General features: G+C 38.1%; 1 protein-coding gene across 5 annotated transcripts in view; it reads left to right on the top strand.

Moving 5' to 3' along the window:
• LOC5565942 (segmentation protein cap'n'collar) overlaps positions 1-26,627 on the top strand; it is a 255,950-nt gene that overhangs the window by 177,001 nt on the left and 52,322 nt on the right. For all 5 annotated transcript variants that reach the window (XM_021838214.1, XM_021838215.1, XM_021838213.1 and 2 more), the window contains exon 6: positions 247-678. In XM_021838214.1, the coding sequence (XP_021693906.1) occupies positions 247-678 (432 nt within the window). The remainder of the gene's footprint in view (positions 1-246; positions 679-26,627) is intronic.

Genomic DNA, 26,627 nt, shown 5'->3' with positions numbered 1-26,627 from the left:
TTAAGCAAATTATCGATGACCACTGACAAGACTATCGACCATAATTACACTGTTAATTTTGGATTCAAATAGAAGCGAACCACGACGAGGACGAAGACGACGGCGGCAGCGACTGAGTTCATACTCGTGCATACCTTTTTAGCTCGGCACCAGCTCAGCTTACCGCGTCCACCACCCCGGTTCCAATGCACGACGTGAGGGGGGGCGAGAAAAAACAACAATAAATTATATGTTTGTTTAATGCAGGAAACCGAAGAGCCAGCAAAAAAGAAGACCACAGCCGAACAAGAGGAGGAAGAGGAGTCCGAGGTCAAACGAATCGAGAGGGAGCTCGAATCGTCGGCTGATGAACTGTGCCAAGGTGCTGCTGCTAGTGTCAGTGCCACCAGTGGTTCTACTTCTGCCAGCCCTTGCGACTTGAATATCTGCTCCGAGCAGCAAGCGACCGCCACAAGTTCCGTAGTCGATCGGGAGCAACAGGACTCGCCAAACCATCCGGAAGCGGCCGGTGCTGCCTCACCCGATGATCTAGAGGACATTCTGTGCGACATGATGATCCAAACGTCTTCGTCCCACTTTCAGCACCCGCGGCAACCGATGCAGAACTACGGCCATGGGATGCACGGTTCGCTGCGACAGGGTGGCTACCACCATCACCACCACCACCATCACCATCAGGTTAGTGGGATTTTTACTAATTTTACTAGATACAGAGTAGATAGTAGGATTGTGCAAACGATGGTGGAGGCGGAATTGTTTTAGCTATCGATTGAGTTCGATCATACAACAGTCAACTCTCTATAACTCAATATAGAACGGATCTTAAAATGGGGCAGATATTGAGTTATAGAACGCAAAATCAGTGCACCATCGGTTCGAGGGACCATCAAGGTAGCCATGAAAGCCATCCTGTTACTATGATTTTATAACTTAATGTCGAGAAACGGACTATCGAGTTATGGATGATTGCAAATGAAAGTTTGTAAAATACTCGAGTACTCAGCATTGGATGCTCGGGATTCAACAAGAAAAATTTCCCAAGAATATTCCGCATTTCTTGCTTTCGGCTGCATTTTACAAACCACAGACACATTTACTGTTGATTTTCTTATCTCGATATTTGTATTACTGTTAACTTTCCATAACTCGATATTGGAGGGACCATCGAGTTAGGGAGGTATCGACCTGCAGAACACAAAACCAGTGCAACTGTGGCCCTTAGAGACCATCGAGTTAGCCATGAAAATCAACTTTTACTATGGTTCTCTTACTCGATATCGAGTACGGGAGGGTTGACTGTATTTTTAAGTTCCCTTTGTAGGAAGAATTCAAATCCACTTCATTGAAGTGTCTGTAGAACACAAATGGTCAGTTACTTATTCGTTAGAAGCATGTTGGTCGGCTGATAGATATTTGCAATGTACATCCATCTCGTGGAAACGAACCTTGCCTTGTATCACATCAAAATTCGAAATGTTTCATTAGGGTTTGAAAAGAGTTTCAACAAGTTACAACTTACGGCAAGGAATGCTTCCATGAATAATTCCAATAATTTCTCTAGAAATTCCTACATGTATTCCTGTTGTTTATCTCTTGAAATTCATTCAGGAGTTCTTCCTAGATAACCTCTTAGAATTCCTTTTGTTTTGTTTTTTTTTCTGGGGAACTCCTTTTATAATGTTCTTGGACTTTCTGACCAAATATTATTCACGATTTCTGGATTTTTGTACAGGGTTTTCTTCAGGAATCCGTTTTCATAATACTTTTTTTTTAGATTTTGTGTAGGGTTCTTATAGAAATACGCCTAAGATTTTTTTTTCGAAATTCATCAAGTTGTTTTCCTTAAGACGGGGTTGGTGGTCTGATGGCTACCGCTTCTGCTTCATATGCAGAAGGTCATGGGTTCAATCCCAGGCCCGTCCCTTTCCTCGTACTTTGTAGTTGTATATCTCTCACTTGCTTCTATCTTCCATTCTAAATATATCACACTCAAACTATTCGTCCATAGCAAACGCTAGAACCAGAGACGGACAAGAAACCGTTTCCCTAACGCTTCCTACTTCCACGCGCACGCCTTTCTTACGCCTGATACATAGGCAATCTGCTAACCACAAAAGCAAACCTCTCTGCCATGCCTTTCCCCCAATCCATACACTCCCGCATGAACTGGCGTGGATGCAGTGGAATATACGGTCTACGTGGGAGCCAGTTCAATGCATCATCAATTCCTCCCCCTTCCCCTCATTGGTCTAGAAGATCACCAGCACTTATACACTGAGGATGCCTGTTAGTCCCAAGCAGTCATTCGGTTGGTTCCTTGTGTAAGTGCAGCTGATCTGGCGATACTGGAGTAGCATCCACGGGCGGCCAATCAAGCTCAAGCTCAAGCTCAATTCATCAAGTTGTTTTCCTTAATTCTTTTCCTGAACTACATATAACATTTTCAATCAGAATTCCTCCAGATGTTATACTACAATTCTAATCTTTTCTTTCTCCCAAGAATCCTTCTAGATTTTTTGGTATTCCTCCAGCAATTCTTGTTGGCAATCTTGTACTGCAATTAACACAGAAATACTTCAAAAAACGCTTCGAGAATTACATTTTTTTCCAAGAATTCATCTTGGATGTCGTCTAAGATGTTATGGAATTCTTTCAGAAATGCCTCATGGAATTTTTAAAGGCACCCCTCGAGGAATCACTTTTGTCGTTCATCTAGAAATTACTATCGCTTCTTGCAATTTCTTGTGGGTTTCTCTCTTTAATAAATTCTTAATTTATTTAGGGATTTTTACCAAAATGTCGTCTATATCTTGTATGATAATTTCTATTGGAATATAAACAAGAATTTTACCTTAAATTTATTTTCAAATTCCTTTAGAAATTTCTTCCTGGAATCACTCCTGAATCATGATAATCTCAATCATCAGTTTCTAGTAGACGAATTCCATCCAGAATGAGTCGAAAAAAATAAAAATCGTGCTCGATAATCTTCGGTTTGGATTCAATTTTGCACATGTTTTTGGTATGGTCGTGAGTGTTTTCCATAGAAAAATCGATCATTTAGACTCAAGAACAACTTTTGAAAATGGCCTATAAGTTTCTGCATGTAATTTGTTTGAAAAACTCTAACTTCAAAACTGTTGATTTTAGAGACAAATGTTCTATGGAGAAGTGGTAGTGAACCATTGGGACTATAAGAAAAATATACTCTGAAAAAATATTTTAATTTTTTTTATGGAATATTCAAAAATGAAACTTAAATTATAAACTACACAAAAATTGCATTTTAAATATTTTTTAAATTTTTAATAGTGGTCATTATAATCATTATGGTTTAGATTTAGAATAACTTCAAGATTCTTATTGTATCATCAGAACGTATTTATTTGAAAAAAAAAATTGAAAATCGACCGTAAGTTGTTCTTAGAAATTCTTTTTTTATTAAAACTTGTGGTCCAGGCAAACTTCGTCTTGCCATCAAGTAGGCTGTTTTAAAACGTCATGTATCCCCCATACAAAACAACACATTAGTTTTCTCCCGTTTTCCCGATTATCCCGGAGACTTTTACAAACTTTTCCCTCGTACTATCACGTCGCATCCCTTGTCGAGTGCAACTGTCAATAACTTACGTCAATCTGTTTATCCGTTCTCAAGCCATTTCGTGACATACAATCACCACTTCATTTCTATTTATATAGATTTCTCCATCCTGAAACTTTGTCCCAAACATCTGTTTCCTATCAAGATTCTGCAGTGAAAATTAAAAAAACGGGGTTTTTGTGTTATTTAAATATTAAGTTTGTTTTTATTTTTCATGAAACAAAATAAAATATTTTTTCAGTGTATATTTTTTTCTTGTAGTCCACCGGTTCACAACAACTTCATCAAAGAACATTTTGATCTAAAATCCACAGCTCCGAGGTTAAAATTGCATGCAAACACTTTTAGGCCTTTTTCAAAAGTTATTCTCGAGTTAAATGAAAAACACTTATTCTACCATACAGAAAGCATGACCTAAATTTACTGGAAATTGAAGATGGTCGAGTTCTGTGACTGACTAATTTGACATGGAATTCTTAATTCCAATAGTATCTTGAAATTTCGTTTTGGACTCTTTTAAGAATGTGTCAGTTTCCAGTGGGTTTTGTGAAATCTCAACATCTGAACAGTTCGGTAAACTAAAAATATCATATATCGTCAACTGATGTTTTTATTTTATTGAGCTTGGCTTAATTTATCCTAGATTATGCCGCTTATCGTGGAAATAAAAGATTGCAACGATGTTTGTCTAAAATTATTGATAGTTTTATACGACATATGTTACAATGTTCTAACATTGGATTCTTAGCTATACCAGGAAGGCAGCTTCAAAATGTTATTTCGAATCCTCTGTAAAGCCTGCTTCCTAGTATTAGAGTCGACTCTCCACATCTCGATGTTCTACATCTTGATATCTCTCCCTATGTCGATGATTATTTCGGTCTCTTCATTTTACATACATTTTCACTCTCCATATCTCGATTAATGATGCCCATTATCATAGGTTACTAGACTAGATTTTACAGGTTCAAAACAATTTTCGAAGACGAAATAACGTCTGTTTGTTTTTAACTTTCCTGGTAACGGAATGATTTTCAACTTAGTATTCATTAAAAATTGGTTCTATGTCTCGACCTTTCCCGTTCTGGATGGTCCCTTCGATATCAAAAAAAAAAATAACTGTGGTAGAAATGATCCTCTCGAAATTCAAACAAACTAATTGGAAGAAGATTGGCTGAGCATACGCTATTCAAATCGCCATCTAAGGTGCAACCATTTTGATTGGTCCTCCAGCTCTTAATCAGAATTTTCAGTAAAAAAAGTTAACATTATCCACTAAAGTGCAATTTTCTCAGCAACAAATTTGAAGCAGACAATATTTTGATTGGACATAAGAATCACTAGTTATTATTGATCTCAAAGCAGAATCTGTATGGTTATAAATCTTCGAGCTGTTTAGTCTGCCAAAATCTCTAAAATAAAGTTACATATAATCGGGCTCTTCTGGACCAACACATCATTGTATTTATTTTTACGCATCCTGAAAAAAAATTTTGTGCTGATTTTGCTTCATTATCTAAAACTTCACGATGCACAGAGATGCTTTGTTTGTATCACATAATTTGAAAAAAAAAACGAAGAAATCACATCAGGAGCAGGTTTTCCAGCATGTGTTAAATAACACGCCTGATGTGTTGGCCCAGAAGAGCTTGATTTTGTGCGAATCGTACTCAATATTGTATAACATCGTTTAATCGTGCGTTTCAATATGATTATTCAATAATTTTCAAAGCAATACTGCGTTCTTGAATAGTAACATAATGGCCTGAATTACTTAGATCAATACCATGAGTTCCATTGCTGCCTGCCGAACAGTTTGTAAAGCAAAAAACTTCTCTGGATCCCTTGCATTATTAAAAAATAAAATTCTTTCATAACCTTGAGTATATCTGCACTGGCATTGGAAAAAGTCTGGAACGAAAATTAAAAAATAGCGTTACTTTGCAAACCCAAACTGCACCCGGCCACCTCAAGCGCATTTCAACTAATTCGCTCAATTCTATCGCCGTTAATAAGTTGAACTAATTCTCCTATACTTGTGATTCGTGAATGTTTCCAATAATTTGTAAAAAAAAAGTTGACTAGAGAAGGTGTGGTAAAATGTATATTGTCAGAGAATATAGAAGCATTAATTTTGACTTGAATCCTCATTATGCCCCTAATCCCCCTACTAGCGAGATATCATGTTTAATTAAAACTTAATTGAAATATTTCCAACTTCAAAGCAACTTATGCAAATTTTGTAAGTCTGTATGTACCGTTTTGATTCATATACGGACACTTAAGGCATCAGTAAAGTATATCCGATCGAAATACATATAAATCAAAACATTCTATATGATTCATCTGTCTTATCAAGCTTCGAAAACAGTGGGTGAAGACTAACAACAGAAATAAGTGATCTTTCCATGATTCCTATTTCGGATGCAAACTCGTTTTTGCTTCATATTCCGGACACGTTTATTCTAATTTCGGACAGCTCACGAAAAACAAAATTTAAATTGTAGAATCATTGAATGAACTTCTCCAGCCGTTAGAGAAACGTCAAAACTAATTGCGTAGCATTATAAATTTACATGGATTGCCTTGGAAATGCTTATTAAAACGTGCCTACAAATTGGGAGCTTTGGAATGACACTTTTTGAAACATTTCAAGTGAATCTTTTCCCACACAAAGTTGAGTGTACGGAATTTTAATGAGAACAGTAAATCATAAGATCTACAGAAAAGGCTGATAGACATTAGAACTTTTTTTTGTCCACAGACCTTACAAGAGCTAGGTTAGGACCTACGGCTCATATCCAACTATGGTCCACCGATCGTATACTGAAAATTTCATATTCAATATGATCCGATTCAAATTTACAACGAATAAAGAATAAACGATTTAAAGCTGGTGGGCCCAAATACAGCCCTTACCCTATTCTACTCAACCCATAACAATCGTCTTCAACTCGCCACAGTCAAAGAATCCACCAACTCGACAAAGTCGTCACCAACAACCACTGTGGGTAAGAGAAGAGATCTCGCGGTTCCTCGCGTTTTCTTAACCCCTCAATCGACTTCAACGCTGGTTCAAGTGGCAAACCTGAAGAAATCCGAACCGTGCACGCGAGTGTCTCCTCCGTGTGCGCATCAGACTGAGCCAAACCAAGTCTCAAACCAGCAGAACGCACATCTTCGCGTTTTCAATGAGAAAAAAATCGTCTCGGTGACTGACCCTATTGTACATTGGGAACTTTATCCACGCTCGGCACAAAACACTTCTTCCTTGTCGACACGCGAAGATCGCGTTGACGAAAGCAACTTTAGAAGAAAAAAAAAATCTTTTCAGGCGATTGTGATTCGATCAATCGATCGATAGATCGACAGCGCACCGTTCGAATCCGCAGTCAGACGCAGACGTTCACGCCGCGACGGTGCGAAGATTGATGTAAATTGGCCCCAGTCAGGGACACTTGACTGGATGGTTGCCGGTAGTCTTCGTCTCGACGTCGCAGCTGTTGATGACGACGTCGACGCCGGTCGTCAACTACCTATGTGATCGGAAGAAGATCCATCACTTTAATGAGCGTCGCCGTTTATTAGAATGTGGCGATTTCGTATACCGTTTGAGAGAACTGTTCGCTAATGGAATACAGTTGGTTATTAGTTATATTGAATTCGATTTATAGTGATCGATGATGATCTGCTGTCAACTTTTTTGCGGGTTTCAAAACTTTTCCTTGACAGCGAAAAGACAAAACACGTACTGCTGATTGCCGTTTAGTTGGGAAAGTGGTGATTGTAGGAGCCTTTTTTTATAAGAATAGTCATTTGAAATTTGACTTTGCCTCATTATCCGAATATTTCTCCTGTTGAGCCATAGATAATTTGTGTAAACCCCTACGCATTCATCAGAAAGCAACTGAAATCATTTAATCCCTTCAAGTGAAACGATGCAGAACCCATTCGTCGATGCAAATCGGAACAATTTGTACTACCGTAGGAACGCTTTGAAGATTTGCCCCCGCCCGAAGAAAAAATAACAAATATTGCACAGAAAACATGTCCCGTCGAGACGTCACAACCCTTTCCCGGAGCTCAAAAGTCGACGAATTGACACTACGGCTAAGCCTGGTCGTAAGCGAAAACAAAAACAACCACCGAAAGGAGCAAGTGTCCGCTGGCATTTCGCACCCCGACTAAGAAAAACCAAAAAGCGTCACCGCAAAACCGACTACCTGTGCTGTGAAATAATAAAACAATAAAAATAAAAACAGGCTTTTACCTTTCGCTACTGCCATCAAAGAAAAAAGATGAGTCGGAACAGATACCACAACTACCACCACCGCAGCCAGCAGCACCAGCAGTGGTTACAGGACCAGAAGGGAGCCTCAAAAGTATCCCGGAGAAGAACCATGCAAAAGGGACAAAAAACCTGTTAAAAGCAATAAGCAATCAGCAGAGATATAAATTGCTTTTCCCACTTTAGTGGTGCGCACTTTGGCCAAAAACTGGCAAAAAGGAGGCGAAAACAAGGCAGAGCAACAAGTGACTCCGATGGTTGGCGCAGCAGGCTGAAATGGCAGCCTATTTGATGCACCAATAAAAATTTAAAATGCTCCATAGATTATTGAAAACTGCGCCATAATAAAAGTAGTTATTCATTATTACAATTTATGACATGTTCCATAAATAAATGACATTGTTCTATAAATAAGTTCAAGGGAACCGGTAAATCAACAAATTTACTGACTTGAAGTGGAAAATACTCGTTTAATTAAGGCCGTTGTTAATTAATTAATCGTTTAAATTTAAGGCCGTTGTAAAGTCAGACCGGGCCAAGTGTTTGTAAAAATGTACTCCACCGATTTGGGATTGGAATCAAGCTATTAGATTAAGCATCTTAATCAAATGAGAAAGACCAGAGTAGACTGACTTGAGAGGAAAATAACCATTTTCGTACTACAGTCAACTCTTCCGATATTTCCTATCTCGATATCGCTTAGGAGACCAAAAAAAAACTGGTAAAGTAATTTACATTAATTTAGCAGGGAATGAAACTTTTACAAATGGAATAGTTTATGTGTTTGATTTTCTGTGGAGCATTTTCATTTCCTTATACTGCCGTGAATCGCAAGTCAGTCCCATCTGCATTTTGGTCAAAATTGAGTTGAGTTCAGTTTTCAACATACCTTCCAATGCTCTTTCAGGTGCACTAATAAGATAATATGATTTGTTCAGAAAAACTCGAAAAAAACAGCAAGTCAAATTGTCCCATAATGAAATGTAATCGCATATCAGTCCCACTACAGATTTCCGCACCGTGTCACACAAAAATCAATCGTGTTTGGGTCATCTTTATATTTTTCTCGGAAAGATATCGTAGTGAAAAGCAAATTGTGAAAGTTTCATTAAGATATGAACATGTTTCAATTCTCTGGAATTTTTTGAATATTCGTATGGAAAACGAGTTTGGAAACTTCACAGGCCATTTTCTCAATGCCTACTTTTTACAGATGGGACTGACTTGCGATTCACGGCAGTATAGTCGCGAAAACCTTTTGCCAGCTGAAATCGATGGTTGCTTGGATACTCTTTCTTCCCTCACATCGCATCTTGTGGCCTAGTAGGTTACTATGTTCTTCAGATGTGGTTTTTGCATGATCGTCCCCTTCCAAGAGATATCCCGTCCAAAACTGGCGTAAGATCCTAATTGCGCGCGCAGACCATAAGGAAAATCGAGTGCCGGGGACCAATCGACGAAGGAATGGAAAGAACAACAAACGGTCAGATCAGATGCTGGCCATTAGAAAAGTTAATGCCAACAATGTATACTTTTTGGCTTTATACGGAATTATTGAGCGGATCCGAGAGAGAAAATAACCCAACGAAAAAAATGAATGCTCTCAAGCATAGAGCTCTGCACTCTACCCACAAGGAACGAAACAGCAGAATGGAAATGCAGGAAATTTTGTGTTTTTAAAATCGACAAGTGTTTTCAAAGAAAACACTTGTCCGCCTCTTGGGTTCGGCTCTCGGCTCGCTTGCGTTTTGCTGGTTGTGTTATTTTAGAATGTTTTCGAGTCCAAGCTTACGAAATTAATCCAAAGGGAACCTGTTTCCACGAATTCCGGGCTGAGATGGTTCGGTTGATTGAGAGACTGCTGCAAGGATCCTTGAGGTGTTGCGACTGATGGGACGACCCGGAGCCTGAAATTACACACTCGGGACGTATCGCGCGGGAATTCAGGATTCGATACATGGAATAATAATGCTGGGCCTGGAAGGGTCGTACGATGCCAGGGAATTCTGACAGACGGACCCAGAAGGTGAAGAAGCACAAACATTTGAGAACAAATTACGAAATATGTGTAAGATAAATATTGAACCTGTCAACATGTTTGAGTACGTGGAACAAAGTGTGGGAATGTAACGCTTGGCAGTTGAATATTGTAAGCTATATTACGGAGCTAAATTTTGTTTGAGCAGGGCAAACTAGGCTATTTTGTTAGACAATCAACCAATTACAAGAAACTTCTTCTTGTATTGTCAATTTTGAATGTGCGTACAATGCGAAAGTTCCAATTCAATCCGTTAAAAGATATTGACCAAGAGTTAACCAGAACTAACAGTTTTCAGAACGATGAACATGCTAAGACTAAGTCAGGTTTAGAAACAAAAGTAGAACTCTATTCCCTTAGATTTTTCATAGTGTTGTTCAAACGGTGGCAGTTGTGTTTTTGCTTAACAGAATTCGATATTAATGTCAAAATCCTCAGGGGGATTGTTTCCAGGAAATCCAATAAAATCCAAAAGTGGCTTCTCTCAGAACCCCAGAAGCATTCAAAGATTCCGTGGAAGATTATCTCAATGATCCTGAAGGGTAACTTTTCAGGGATCCGAGTAGTTTCTCTCAAGTGTTTCAAAAGAGAGTTCTTTCAGAATCCAGGGTAGGATTCTTTCAAGATCCCTAGCGAGGTTCATTCAAAATTAAAAGTGATATTTTCTCAGAGTCCCGAGTGCGTTTCAATAAGAATCAATTTTTCATTTCTGATTTGATTTTGTTGCTGAATACTGAAATCCTAGACTCCTACTCTCGATTGAAATGATTGGATGTGCTTAGATGCACTTCGGTACTCCCATAATATACTTAAGGTGATTGCACGAAATTTCCTGAATTTGAAGTTGATAGTATTTGACAAGGCTGTTTCTCCAATTCCTTATCCTAATAGGCTGATTTTTTTATCACACAAATCTAATGAAAATGCTGACTTTCTGTTATCGCTGGCGCAACATCATATTATGGCCGCGAACGGACGTGTTTTGAATTGCTCGTCACGTTTTTTCGCGTCCTTGATAGAATTTCTCGCGATTCCGCTGGTGGTTCCGTCGGTACTACGCCACCCGGATAGATTTTTTTTCTTGTGAAAGTGTTTGTAGTTTGTGTAGTGTTTGTTTGTAGTTAAATTATTAAAGCTAAAAGAAGAGAAAATGCAAGTGTCTTTTATGGACAGATTGTGCAGTTACAGTTTTTGTGGCGGATTACGAGAGGACTTCTTCTGTGTCAATTTTTAGTTGGCGTACAAGTTTCCACACGGCGTACATTCCAGGAGCTTGCAGATTCATCTGGTGAGTTTGTTCCTGAATTGCGTTTGAATTTGAATTGCGGAGAGTTTCAATCGTTTTTATTATTCTGGAGTGCGGTATGTTTTATCGGATTTCGTATGTGCTCTAGTATCCGTCAGTATTTACGTAGCTGGTATTGTGACTCGACATTTTTTTTATCGCTTATTCGGATCGTTTCGTTCGATTTATTCACGCGTTTCGGTCGGCTGCATGGAATTGGGGCCAGCGTCCTTTGATTAGCTCATTTTGGTCGGTCGAATATTTCGCACATGTAACGTCACTTCTTTTTTTTTTTTTTTTTTAACCGATGACCCTGGTGGGATCGGTTCTGCTTCTTACTGTTTACTGAGTAGAAAATCATAACCGTTTAAAATATAATCAACTAAACTGTAAATAAAATATTTTTCCTTCTTTGATTGTCGGGATTCAAATGATTAAACTATCAAAGCTTAACCACAAATGCTCTGTGTCTATCGCTGGCTTTTCAGGCGAATCCTGACGTTGTACCTCTCCCAACCTCCACATCCGTAGCACTTATGAGGGTGTCGCTGAGTCGGTGGCTTCTCATTAAGTAAGTGCTACATCAACATTTCCTTCCCCTATCCTATGTTACGGTAAAGATGGGCGTGGCCAGGAATAGTAATATTCATGCTTTTAGTAATTTTGTTCAAGATTGGGCCAAGGTTTATTCCCCAGCCTTGTTCCTGAAAGCAATCTGAATGAGATTATCAAATGACACATGAATGTTGCTAGTATCCAATCTACGAAGTATACCGTAACTACGCTAACGCTAACGCTAACGCTAACGCTGGCGCAACATCATATTATTTCATTACAACTTTAATCAGTTGCGACTAATAACACAACGCTTGTTCATTACGCATCTTCTTTGGAATGAACAAATGTATCATTAGTTACTCTTTGATTCTCAGTAATTGCTAAAAGTATGTACGATTTCTCGATATGATTTGTGATATCATAAAGTGCACTTTCGTAAAAGCTATTATGAAGAGAATTTTGTATAAACTACCATTGTACAGTGTACACTTATTGTGCATAGTATGCTATAGTTGTTTAAGGAACAAGTTACAGAATGATGATTTTTCTGCACTAGTCGTGCATTTATCCAACGACGCTCGCATGATACATTGCGGGTACAAAAGTTGCGTAATAAAACAACATTACGTAATGAGTCAATACACAACTGAGAGTAGTTTCGTAATAATTCTACATGATTCAGTGCAATAATGTAGGCCGTTTCATGATGGATTGACGTGATAAAACATAACCTATTACGATGAGGAATTGATCTCAAGTGATGATCGAGTGTACCGTTTTGATTCATATTACGGACACTTAAGCACTCAGTGAAGTTTAACTTATCAAAAAGCATATAAAATATATCATTCTGTATGATTCCTCAGCGTCATCGAACTTCTAAACCATTTAACTTTCGGATGGTGGGTGAAGATTTTGATTCTGCAACATACAAATATTAAAATAAATCAAAATGTGCAAACTTTTCATGATTCTTATTCCGGACGCTTCCTCACTTTTGCCTCATATTCCGGACACTTTGATTCGAATTCCGGACAGCTCATGAAAATCAATGTTGGAAATGTCAAAGCATTAATTGAAATTACCCAACCCGAGCAGGAACAAATAACTCCCCAATAACTTATGCATACCATATTTTGGTATCATACCAAAATTAGGTATTGTTCAGTTATCAATACCTCATTATGGTATTACAATGGTATTTGAAAAGAATGTTTAAAACAATTTTAAATACTTCATTTTGGTATTCGACAGGTATTGAGGACTGCTGGAGGTATTGAACTAGTATTGAAAAATTTCACTTTTATATGAAAATCCATCAAGTATTATTTAGGTATTACAATACCTGATCTAGTTATCAGCTTGGTATTTGTAGAACATGCAGAAGGTATTATTTGAGGTATTTTACCTCTTATGCAGGGCTCATTCATACCGCATTCAGGTTGTAAGTATTGGATATCTGGTATAGAATACCTCAATTTGGTATTCAGTAGTTATTTTCTTCTGCTCGGGTAGAGAGACGTGTAAGGCAGTTGAGCATTCTAAATTTTAATAGATATCCATGAAAAATGCTTTTTAAAACGAGCTTCGAAAGTGGGAACTGTTGAACGACAAGTATTGAAATATTTCGTGTGAAAAGTTTCCCATACAAAGTACAGTGTCCGGAATTTGAAGCTGTCCGTAATATGAATCAAAACGGTACCTATGCATAGTATTTCATTGAGGTAGCGAAGTATGCATGTATTTATATGTTTTTTTCTATATCTTGTAACGATACTCTAGTTCTTGGCTAGTTTATCTCAAGATCAACGTTTTTACTTCCCTTACCTCCCTCGGGGTAATCCGAATTTCGCTTGGTACAACTTTTTTGTTTCTCAACGAAAATACTTCCGGTTTGTTGCAGTCTTTTCTCTATCTCTATTGATTGGAGAATCATCAAATTAAAGTCAAATTGAAATAGATTCATCAACTACAGTCCCACTTATGGTCAAAAATGTATTTATAATAGTTTTTCATATATTTAGTCGGTTTTCTCTATACAAACTTAAAGTTGACGAATTCCGCTCAAATTTTCACAGTAGTTTGGGGGTGTAACTCAAGATTTTTGCAGTTTGATCATTATGGGTTATCCTACAGTAAGTTAAAGGTTCGCTACACGGTGTTTTTCTTTTCATATGTTAGTTTTTTTCCCTGAAATTATTGATTGTTTCATTAAAAACGTCGCAACGTTCCTTACTTCTTCCAACGAGCCATTACAAATGAGATTGGAGAGATTAGAAATCATCAATTTGAATTGAATACTAATCTACTTTTCCTTCGTCTCACGATCATTCTCGGTTTCTGGGCAAACCAAGACTTGTCAAGAAACAAGGGCTAAAAAGTGTTGCTTTGATCATTAAAATTCAAAGTATTTTCATTTAGACTTCAGGGTTAGAGCTCAGTGATAGATGAACTCCTCACGAAATGGTGATCCACTCGCAATATGGTTCTTTTCCATAGTTATATCCGTACATACTTCAAACGGCGTGTGCAAAGTGAAATTTCTTCCGATTCGTTTCAAACCTTGGTAAAAATCGTTTGAGCATAGGGGAGCCAAAATCTCAAAATTTGCATCACTCTAATGGGTTATATTTAATCTTCAATAAGAGAACATAGTTTTGACAAAAATGTACTTCAAACCTAACATATCTGTGAAATATTATACCTATTACAAATACATATAGTCAAGTATATTATTGCGAATTGTAAGAACTATTCTATTCTGGAAACCCCAAACACCCATCGCTGTACCCCTCAAATACATCATCCACATCTTGAGCCGAGCTCATCATCGCATGGTGGTGTACCCACTTTTTTGTGGGTCCTACACCTCTCCCCCCTCACATACCTACCTTCTTACCACCCCGTCTTCACCCCGTTTGTTGTTGTGTCGTAGTTCCCTTCGTTCCGTTTCCATTCCAATCCAATCCAAACCGATCCGATCCGATCCGAGAACCTTCCCGCATCATTCCATCGTCCACAACTCACATCGGTTCTCTGTGCTTCATTCCGCATGGAACTGCGTGTAATATATCTACACTTGAGGAGAGGAAACAGCAACAGCAGCCCAGCCACCTTGCGCGAGGCTACCGATGAATAGAAGCTTTTAGTTTAACTTTGACTTGTGCTACGGTCGGTAACAAACTTCTATCCCCATTTCGTGTGATCGCCGGCCGATCGCGCGCCAATCATCCACCTCTGAGCAACAACAACGGCGCAGTCTACGTCTAGTAGTCCGTCGTAGTGCGTGAGTGCGTGCCGCGAGTTTTCCGATCGGTTTTGTTTTGGTTTTGGTTTTCCTTCGTTTTTCGATCGGGGTGTGGAAGGAAATCCAAGTGAGCGGTTTTCTTTTCGAATTTTGTTGTGGTTTCGTGCGTTGTGTAGCTTGCCTGGATGCTGCAAGTGACCAGAAGTGGGAAATTATCTCGATCGTGATCTAGTGTCGTTTGGAGTACAGAAAAAAAGCTATTATAACAAGTGTGAATGTTATCGTAATTGATTTGTGTGGTACACAGTGTGAAGAAATTTAAAACTAGCTTAAATCATTTTGTTCTACGAGGGACCACAAACAGCCGGAGCAGTGGCTACGAGCTTTGACATCCGTCGACCGTTGGAACATGCCAACGTTGGACGGGTTGAGCTGTTGAGGACGACCCTTGAAGTGAGTAGTATAGTGTTGTGTGTACCATTCATTGTAAATCCGTACCTACCCGGCAATCATTTCGAGCCGGTGCCGAAAACTGACTCAACGTGTGTCCAATTGTAATACACGTTTTGCTACCGGGCAGCCAAACGAACGCTCCACAGTGGGGCAAGGCCGGGTGAAACCTACAAAAAATGACATTCCAAAAATTATCTGATAACATTTTTTTATAGATTTCTATACTATCGCACGCTGTCTGAAACAGAAGACTTTAAAAATCATATGTAAATGAGATTTTTCTTCCTAGAGATCAGCATTTGGATTATATTTTTATAACCGAAAGATTTAGAAATATTCTATCGGTTCTATTTTTCGATACATTCTGTATGAGCTGCAATGCGTCTCAATTTGTATAGTTTTAGTATGAAAAATAGCTAAGAAATGAAAAAAAAAATACAATTTCACCGATAGAATATTTTAAAACCTTCCGATTATGTATGTTTAGCCCAAAAGCAGCTATCTTGCGAGTAAAAATCCGATGCTCATTGTATTTTTAAAATCTGCTACAGTTAGCTCTCTCAAGTAAGACAGAGTTAACAGTAGTAGTTGGTTATAAGTTGTTTTTTATGGCTACCTAGATGGTCCCTTGGATCGCATTTGCACTTGTTTTGTATTCTATAACTCGATACCTCCCTAACTCGAGGCTCCCTTCAATATCGAGTTATGGAGAGTTGACTGTAGTTTGAAATGATTTGGATTTGTTTTCGATTGTTGGTGCCACCTTAAGTGTCAGCAAAATTGTATTGTTTCAATTGTATTAACTACAGCATATCTTGCTTGCTTGAAACAGCCGTACCTCAATGAAACCTCAACCTATTTAATCTCAACCGGTCCTGCAGTCGACTCTCCATATCTCGATTTTCTACGTCTCGATATCTACCTATGTCGATGATTTGATCGATCCCTTCATTTTACATACAATTTCTCTCTTTATATCATATCTGTGTGTTCTTGTTGAGTTTTGTTCCCGATTTTCTCTCTGTATGTCGATATGCCCATTATCAAAGTTTACTAGATCAGATTTTAGTGAATCAAAATCATTTGCGAACACGTAATGATGTTTTTGCCATTTCTCATCGTAATAGGCTGATTTTCATCACGCCAATCTGTCATGAAACAGTCTACTTTCCTGGACTAAAGTATGCAGTGCAGGAATAGTCATTACGCAACTAAACCCAGTGCTGTAATGGCTCATTACGCAACGCTTTCTCATTACGCAACTGTTTTGAGTTAGGTAAAGTTAGGTAATGAATCATTACAGAAATTTTTTTCAGAAATTGTAAAATAACGGTGAATGCATTCCGATACAATTTCTGACACCCTCAAGTGCTCTTCTACGAAATTGCAAAAACTGTTGTACGTAACTCGTTGCAGAACTCGATTTTTACAGCACTCGTCGTAATTATCCTACTCGGTAAGCCTCGTAGGATGAATTTAGGACACTCGCTGTAACATGAATTGTATTAGCCTTTATTCAATCGGACACGAATGCACCACACTGGTGTAAAGTGTCGATAATAAACAAATCAATCAATCAATCAATTATTCTGCAACTTGTTCCGTAAACTACTATTGTTTCTTTATTATTTTCCTGGTGTTGCAGTAACTTGCGCCATACCCTATGAGTGGTGAAAGAGAGCATCAACAATATGCATATCTCTGACAAGTCGCATTGAATTGTTGTAGAGATATGCGTGTATTGTGTTTCTTCCATTGCTGCATCTATTAGCGTTATAATTATTTGCCTAAATCTGCCGGTTAACAGGAATTATTTGGTCCGCCATAGGTTGCAGGGTAATATAGATCGTGCTTGGTGCCTGTAAAGTAAGAACTAACAATCCTGAGAAAAGTAAAATATGTAATTTAACAAAATATTTACAGTTTGATACACACATTGAATTTCGGTGTCAGTTTGTTGGAGTTATTAAGGAGTAGGATCTGACCAGTGTGAGTAACTTTATTGTTATGAGATAGCAAATACTTATAATTACATGATTAAATACAGCTTTTAGCGTTTCTGGATTCAACATTTGGCGTAGTTTCTTGCTGAAAAGAGTCCCGAATACTCCTACCCAACACCTGGTAACGGAGTGTTTTTTAATTTAGTATTCTTTAGGAAATTTGTGCTTTCCCTCGATCGTTCCCTATCTCGATATCGAGATGTGGAGCATCGATTGTACATAAAAAAATATGTCTCCAATCCTCCAATTTGAGCAAAGCCTTACACAGAGTATGTTGTTACGCAATAATTTGCAGAATGATGATTTTAACAGCATGAATCGTATATTGGATGATTACGACGTGTGCTGTAAAAATCAAGTTCTGCAATGAGTTGCATACAACATTTTTCTATAATTTTGCAAGAGAACACGTAAGGATTTCAAAAATCGTATCAGAGTGTGTTCACCATTATTTTGGAATATCTGACTCAAAACTCTAAACAGTTGCGTAATGACTCTTGCGATACTGCATAATTCAGTGCAGGAAAGTAGGCCGTTTTATGATTAATTGATGCGATGAAAAACAGCCCATTACGATGAGGAATTGCAAAGGGTAGTTAGTTTCTAGTATTTTTCAGCAAAATGCTGTAAAAAGTGTGTTACCAAGAAAGATCTTTGATAGATTTTTCTCAGGCGTTATGGGATATTATTGTGAATCTTGAAATTTTTTATGGAGAAACCTTAGGGATTCTCTGCAAGATTCTTGATCAGATGATTGGTAGATTTCTTTTATGATCCATGGCTAATTGTTTTTTTTTTCTATCTTTATTAACGAGATTTTTAACCCTGGGCTAGTTCATCTCGGGACCAACGGCTTCACTTCCCTTCCGAAGGAAGTCGTCACTGAAGTTTTTAGTGACTATCTCGGGGATGGGATTCGATCCCAGGTCCTCGGCGTGAGAGGCGTGTGTTCTATGGCTAATTGTTTATGAAAGTTTGTTATGTCTTTATTGTTGCATGAATCTTAACGGGTATCGAGGCGTTAATTGACGATTTACAGGAAAGTTCTTCGGAAAATCATTTGTCCATTTATTACGTAAGGAGTAATGAGTGAAGGGGGTTTTATGATTTCTCAAGCGTCATACAAATTATTCTGATAGAAGAAGAATACCATTGTGAGAGGGGGGTTTTCTGCAAAATGATTATTTCGTGATTAACATCTCTACCTGCAGCTTCAATTTTCACCATAAATTATATTCAAATTGCTATAACTTTTTTGTTTCATAATACTTTTGCACCTTTTATTTACAAGTTTACAAAAATCCTATTCTCAGAATCTGCGTCTATATTGATGTGATCATTGGTCATCTGGTTTTGAAGATATTTCGATTCGATGTTCCTTAAGGGACCCACATTACCCATATAAAATTTCTTTGACCCGCCATTTTGTTTTTGGTCAATTCACCGAAAAAAATATGGGCTGTACAATGTTAGGTAATAGGGAGGTTTTCTGAAAAAAAATCATGCAAATCGGTTGAGTAGTCCCCAAGACATCTTAAAACTCCAATGGGGTAACGGTCGTATTTGGACCCCTTAAGGAAGTGATTTTGGTGTTTCGCCCCATATTTTTTATTGCACAGCATAACCAACTCAATGAATATGCCAAAATGCAAAGAGAAGTTTCCTCTTGGAGATAAAAATACTCACATGGTAATGTATAGTAAACAAAACATAAAAAAATAATGCAACTATGAAATGAAAAACAGTGCTCATTATTTTGGACACCCCAATACATTTTGGACCCACAAAGTATATACCGAGTACCCCCGTTGGTTTGCCCACATTTAATATGAACGCTTTTTATTTTGTACCCAGTTAATTTGCACATCGTTCAGATTAAAAATGGTTCAAACGTCATTCAGCTCATGGAATGGAGTAAAATGAAATGGAACGCTGTGGAACGGAACGCAAAAACAAAACAGTGAAAGAGGTTACTAGAAGCACGATTCTAGGGTAACTAGATGTTCAAATTAAAAATGAACCCCGATAGTTTGCATGAGGTACCGTTCAAATTAGCGGGGGTGCACGGTATGTTGGACCTTTACATTCGATTGGAGACAAGCCTAAGATTCTGTTTGTTTAATATGCTGAAGTAATGCGGAAGAATAGGTGCGCATAGTCAAATAAATCGAACATTGCAAAGCTGAAAGCATTTAATGCTTTTAGCCCAGAAATTTGAAAAAAGTTTTTGTTTACACTTACATGTTTAAAAATTTCTGACGGTTGCGTGGATGAACCGATTGAATTTTATTATTTGAAGTCAAAATAAAGACATTTTCCATGCGCAAACGGTTGGTGCAAGTGTACAACAGTCCTATCTATCCAAATGACATGTAAACTGAGTTGGTCGTTTGATTTAAACAGGGAAATTTGTTGGAAAATGACCCAGAGGGTCAAAATTATCTTCAGGTCCAAAATATTTTGGTTACCCTATAATGTTTTTTGAATTTTTCAAAATCTTTCCGCGACCACAAACATAAATGCTCATATAGGGAAAGTGTACCAGTTATGGCTATAGTGGTTCTTTATTTGGACATATGTAGTTTCTCGAAAACTTTTACATTTTGAATCTTTTTGAATGTTTTAATATCAAGATCTAGTTGATATCAAACTACTTAGACACACAGAATGATTAAAAATTTGAATGCAATAAAATTATCACTTATGGCGAAATAGGGAACCATTATGTCCATAACTGGTACACCTACCCTAGTCATATATCAAAAACGATTGCACAAAATCGCTTCATTTTTTCACAACATGAAAGTCTATCAAAGTCAAAGTATTGTTTCGAAAAGTATGCAGCCTTAGATATTGAAGTGGCTCAGAATCCAGATGATCAATGATTATAATCGACACATATTCTAAAAGTAGAAGAGTTTTTGAGAACTTGTCAGAAAACGGTGTGAAAATATTGAAAATAAAAAACAATCGCGATGTGAATATTGTGTTGTAAAAAATGAGCTGCTAGTAGAAGGGTTAATGGACATGATGAATTTCTCATAAGATTCTTAGTGGATTAGAAGTAGAATAAAAAGTGGATAGAGGGTTCAAGGACTTTTTAGGAAGTATTGGTAAAAACCTTAGCTTAAAGATTTTTTGGAAATTTTCTCGGGAGATATTAGTGGTGACCTAATGAAAATCTGAACAGATTTATTATAAAATTCATGCTTCTTGTGTTTCTGGATATACTGATATTGATTTTTGAAGAAGCTTTATTTGGATTACTAACTTGACTATTCCAGGATCTTTAACAAAGACCCAATGGGGTACCTGGTGACAGATTTCTTGTGCAATTTTTAATTAGTTAATGTCGAAATCTTTTATAAGTGAATAAATGACAAGGCTTCTTAGGTATATTTGGATGAATTTTTGTTTAGTTCTCTATGACATCCTTGCCAAAATCTTCGATGGTTTCCTAAGAAGATGTTTGTTTGAATTTATGCCGAATTTTGTAGCACGCAAGCAAACTTTTTTGTTTTACAATTAAGATCTCCCCTTGGAACCAACGAGTACTTCACCTAATCATGAAATTATCCAAGAATTAGCTAGAAGTCAACGTACAACACAAAACTTTATTTGAATTCTTAGAAGTCTATGGGTTAGTTATATTAGTCTTTGTTGTATTGTGGAACAATGAATTTAGATACGTATTTCCATATAATCCAAAAATTTCTCCGAATCTCCGATCTATTGGACGCATGACATCGCCCTTTTTGGCTGAAAATAGATACTTGAAGGTTATATTTTCCATGCCAAATATTTTCGTCCACGATTTCAAAAGTTATAAGAAGATTGAATTGATATATCGAACAAATAAAAGAACTGGTTTAAGCGTCACTTCGACAAACTCAGTTCTGACAATTCATAACTGCAATGCTATTGCTTATACATTCTAATGTTTGATAAGCTATCATAGAATCTTGAATTGAAAAACTTATTTTGTATGGAAATTCAGCAAAATTTCCGAAATATGTCTAATTCTAGCTTAATTTATGATCTTGCCCTAAAAGCTATTGGTAGCCAAGTGTGTTGTTTGTTCATACCGAGTAAAAGAATGCATTTTCGCGTTATTTAACAATGCTACGATGGAGAGAAGAGTCTCCTCTATCTCACACTGATAGTTTTTTATCCTTGTCCATTCATTTGCTTAAAAAACGAGCCTCACGCTTGGTTACCAAAGGATTTTAGGGCGAGATCATAAGTTATTCGAGAATTTATTTCATTGTAACAAAAATAGGTATCATACAATCTTCTTGTAACATTTTCAAAAATTCTTAAGGTTCTGCCCGTATGCTGTGAAGTGATGCGGAGAAATAAGTTACTCGCTACAAGGTAGCAAATAACCCATACTTTTGAATGGAAAATAGTTTTGCTTGCTCCATTTATCTCATAGATGAAAAAAAAATCTTATTCATATTCCGCTAGACCATAAATAATATAATATTGTAATCTGTTTCACAATTCTGCAGAAATGTTATTTAAGAGTACTATTGAAAGGTTGAACTTTTACCGTGAGGGATCGAGATCCGTACACCAAAGAAAATCTAAATCCGTCCTCTTCATGCAAAACGCCTACTATTTGTATGAAGTGTACGGATTTTGAGCCTGTACGGGTTTTGGTCCCCCACTATATCTCTGCTTTCAGGTTCTGTTTATTTTTTTTTTTTGTTATGTTTTATAAACAGATTTTTTATCTGAGTTTAAAAAAAATCACTTGTCGAAGATACATTCAAAATCCCAAAGTTTTGATTTTTGTTTATTCCTATGAAGATTACTTTGAGCATCAAATAAAATTAGTAAATTATCGTTTAAAATCGGTTTAGAGCACTTTTGGAGTTTTATCCGTCCTTTTTCTGAAGGTGCCCCACTGTGGACCACTCTGTGAAGCTGCTAAAGACGAATTTTCGTGCGCGTTTGTTCCGCGACGCGGCCACTTTTTTGTCGTCACCGTCGTCGTCGTCGTCGTCGTCGTCTGTATGTATCCGCGTTCATAACACGCTTAATTGCGTACGTACGAAGTGACCTTTGTTTGGTCGCGCGCGCACGGAGCGCAAAAACACTACTTGGTACCTTAGCTAGGCTTATGATGGTCTCTGGTGGTCGTTCGTGTACGCAAGCAAGTACAATTTTCGGGCTCTTCGTGTCCAACGAGCACGCTCGTTCCTTGTGGACCTTTTGCAAGGCCACTGTGTCACTAACATCGGACTGTTGGAGTTCGTTTTTTTTTTTCGGCTAATGCCATGTCTCGCACGCTTTGCTGGATGCTGGTTCAGAAACACTTGAGACCGTCACTAACAGGGTACTATTTAGGGGAAGTGACTACACGACTCAGGGATGCCAGGTGATTAATGTCAATGTCTTCCAATTGCACGGAAAATGTTCTTTAAAATGTTCTATTTTCAGGGTTTTTTTACTCAGTAATCTAAATAAAGTTCAAATTTGGGGGTAAGTGAATCCTTGGCAGCATTCCTATTGTCTTTTAAACTGGCACCCCTGCTAGACGTGCAGAGGCTGTAGTTCTAATTCTGACCTCCTTACAACCCTGCTAGAATCTCCCAGTAAGGAAGCAATCAAAATGATGGGCCCCAAACGCAAATTGATTGTCAATATTTCCTCGTAGTTCCTCTCACAAACACAATTACGTGTAGTATACGCGCGTGTAGTTTCCTCTGCCGGTCGTGAGTCGTGTTCTCGTGCGTAATTATGCGATTTCAACCAGGCAGCAGCCGTCGAAGTCGTGTCAAGAGTCCAATAGCGATAAAAACTCGCTCAACAGCACACAATAATAGCGCCCAATAATGTATGAAAATCCACACTCGCCGAAGACAGATCCGTTTGTTGTAATCAATCAAATCGCTCCTTTCAGGCAGAGGTCCATGCAGGATGACCGCAAGTTGTTTTTGTACAATTCCCTCATCATTTTGGGATAATTCCAATTGGGGGGTGACGTTTTGGCCCCTTGGTGCCTCTGCTCCTCCTGAGTTGATGCTTGACGGTGTCTTCTTGCTTCTCCCTTCTCAGCACATTATTCAGATTCCGCTCGATTCGAGGTTTGTGGTTTTTGCTAATGGGCTACTTCTATAGGAGCCTTTTTTGCCGTTGCCGTACTTGACGATGGTCCATTTGGCTGCTAGCTGGCTGGAGTGGACTGGCGAAGAGTGGTTAAATATTCCCGAGCAGAACAAAATAGCAAGTCTATAACAATCACACATCGGAATGAGCTACACTCAGGCAAATGGAGTATCGAAATACATAGAAGTCCCTTATGAAAATTCGCCACAAGAAATCGGGTTAAAATGTCATAGTGAGATTCGAACCAAGATCCTTCTGGTTTAAGAGCCACGTACTCTACCACACAACCAATTCGTTGTGTTCAATAGTGAGTAATCCATACGAATGAGTTGATACAAAGTAATACCGCTTAGTGTTGTCATTCTGGATGTAACGTTTATGAAAAATCATGATTATTATTCCAGAAATCATGATTTTCCGTCATGATATCATGACCTAACCAATTTATGAATTTTATGACTTATAAATCTTGATTTAGGAATCAGATTTTTATCCGTATAGATATTTATAGAAAATTTCGGTACAGATTATTGATATTTTGCTTCTTATGAATGAAGAGCATAGTATAGTGGGTTGGTATTTGAGTTAAATTTCATGATCTTTTTCTGCTCGGGTTGAGCACCGTACCTCAACCGAGCACGCGAGAACGGTGGATGCGGAATTGCCTACCCAAATATGTTGCGGCGACGAAATGGAAGTGCGCCGGTATGCTGGGTTCACGGATGAACGCTGGAGCTGGAACTGGCAGAAGAACGCGGTGCGAGTTCTATGCGAGCAATTATTGAATTTGCTGGATAATTTTCAAATTAATTCCTAGATGTGGGTCCGGAGTGTTGTGGTGGTTCTGCAGATGTGGTTTGTTTTGATGCGTTTTGGCGTGAGTTTGTTAAATGCTTTTAAAGAATGGCACCGTCAGTGGAAAATTTTTAATATCAATGCTGCCAGCATGACTGGGTTTCCTTCTTGATTTTTTTGGAAGAAGATCGATTTTCTATGGGAGGCAATGCAACTACGATTGAAAGGTTTGATGATCAAGATTTTGGAAGTAGTTCTGCGCGTTTTAACATCTCTAATAATTTCTATCATCTAGTATCATATAGGCGTAACTGCAAAGACTTGTCTTTAATGCGCGTGAAGTGAATTGGTGAGCTCGTTTCATTTTTTTATATTTTTATCAAAGGTAAATGTGCAAGTTTATAAAGTTTTTATGTACATCTGTCTGAACGTTTCATTTTTTTTATGATGAAGGGAGCAAAACTTCCGAAAAGCAGAGCAAGCTGCCTTTATTCAATTTTATCAATGCTATCTTAATTATCAAATCTGGTATTATCAAAACGAAGAGCATGACACGTCCTCAAAGGGGAATGAAAGCCTGACGAGTCTTTGAAAAAGGTTCTTACAGCACATTCTGCCAATGTATGACTAAAGTTCTACTACCAAGATTCCTTGGAAGCTCACACACCTTCGTTGGAAATTTCCTCGTAATTTACCTATCAGCCCCGGTGGACAACGCTGCTTAGTACTGAAGCTGAAATTACTAAATTAACACCGTACCACTTAAGTGGAGGCCATACGACATATCTCTCTAAGTACGGCACACTTTTGATAGCCTCTTTCCGCGGTAGCACAGCGCAGAACAAACGGAGGGCTCACTAATGTAGATGGCTTCAACAACTAGTTAGTTTGTAGCAAACAGCAACAGCTGCTCGTGGAAGCATAACTGTCCCATGTGGGTTTTCGATCGAATTGACTTTACTACGTATTTAAAAAATTACACACTTTGTTTGCAAATGTTGAGCCTCTGTATGTACTTTCAACCTGAATGGCAACTACAAAACATGAATCATGTTCAAGCTTATATTGCTAGCTGATCAATAGAAGCAAGTTGAAATGTACTAGAAAACTATGATCATTTGTATGAGAAGACAAACTTCAATCTTTGGGCGCTATTTTCTCAAAGCCCTCTTTTCCCATATAGGACAGTTATGCTTTCATGGGCAGAGAACAGCAGCATCAACAACGGCAAACCACTCGCGGATGCGTAATTACAGAGGGCGAGAGAGAGAGAGACTTCGGCCGCGTATGTAAACCATTTAAAGCGACTCAAATACGAGCCGTTCCGGCGGGCCGTTTAATTGACAACAAACGCAAATTACAGCCTATTAGTCGCGACCGGTAGGCTAGCATTAGAGCACACTACGGATGGCACCGCGGCGGGAAACAGCAGGTGCGTTACCTATAGAATCCGAGCCAGCCGGTGGAAGCTGACCCAGACACACGCAATTCAATCTCGGTCGTGAGGGACCACGTTTTGTTCGACAATAAAAGGTGCTCCAAGATTACTAGTACAGTAAGATTTCGTTTTTGGCAACAAAGTATTATACAAATTTATATTTTGATGATGCCAAAAACGGAACCGTTTGAAAATCGTAACCAAGTTTTAATAATTTTATTTTGTACTAGTAGTCCCGGCAAACTTCGTCTTGCCATCAAGTAGGCTGTTGGAAAACGTCAAGAAATCCCCCATACAAAATGACACCTTTGTCTTCCCCCGTTTTTCCGATTATTCCCGAGACTTTCCTGAACTTTTTCCTCGCACGAACACGTCGCATCCCTTGTGGAGAGCAGCAGTGAAAAACTTGCGTCAATCCATTGGACCGTTCTCAAGCCATTTCGTGACATACAAACACCACTCCATTTTTATTTATATAAATTAATATTTATGGAACCACATTATGATAATCCTTATGGAGCCAACGAACTTCGGAATGGTCACTTCGAAGCAGATATACTATGAAAGTTGCATCCATGCAATTTGTAAGTATAGGCCATGTCAAAAAAATAATCGCACAAGTGACTTTATTTAAAAAAAAATGATCTCGGAATCCGAAGATGGCCTCCATAATGGCCGCCTTGTGCCCCTACTCGCGTTTTCAAAGGCACTTAATTGGAAATATAGTTGGCAAACGTTGCTGATCTTCTGATTTAAGCTTTTTGCGAGTGCACAAAGCCAAAATAAAAAGTGCAAAAGTCCAAAAGG

The sequence above is a fragment of the Aedes aegypti genome, chromosome 1 (assembly GCF_002204515.2).
Source record: "Aedes aegypti strain LVP_AGWG chromosome 1, AaegL5.0 Primary Assembly, whole genome shotgun sequence".
NCBI lineage: Eukaryota > Metazoa > Arthropoda > Insecta > Diptera > Culicidae > Aedes > Aedes aegypti.
The sequence above is the reverse complement of the archived record's forward strand: the minus strand, read 5'-3'. Positions and strand labels throughout refer to the sequence as shown.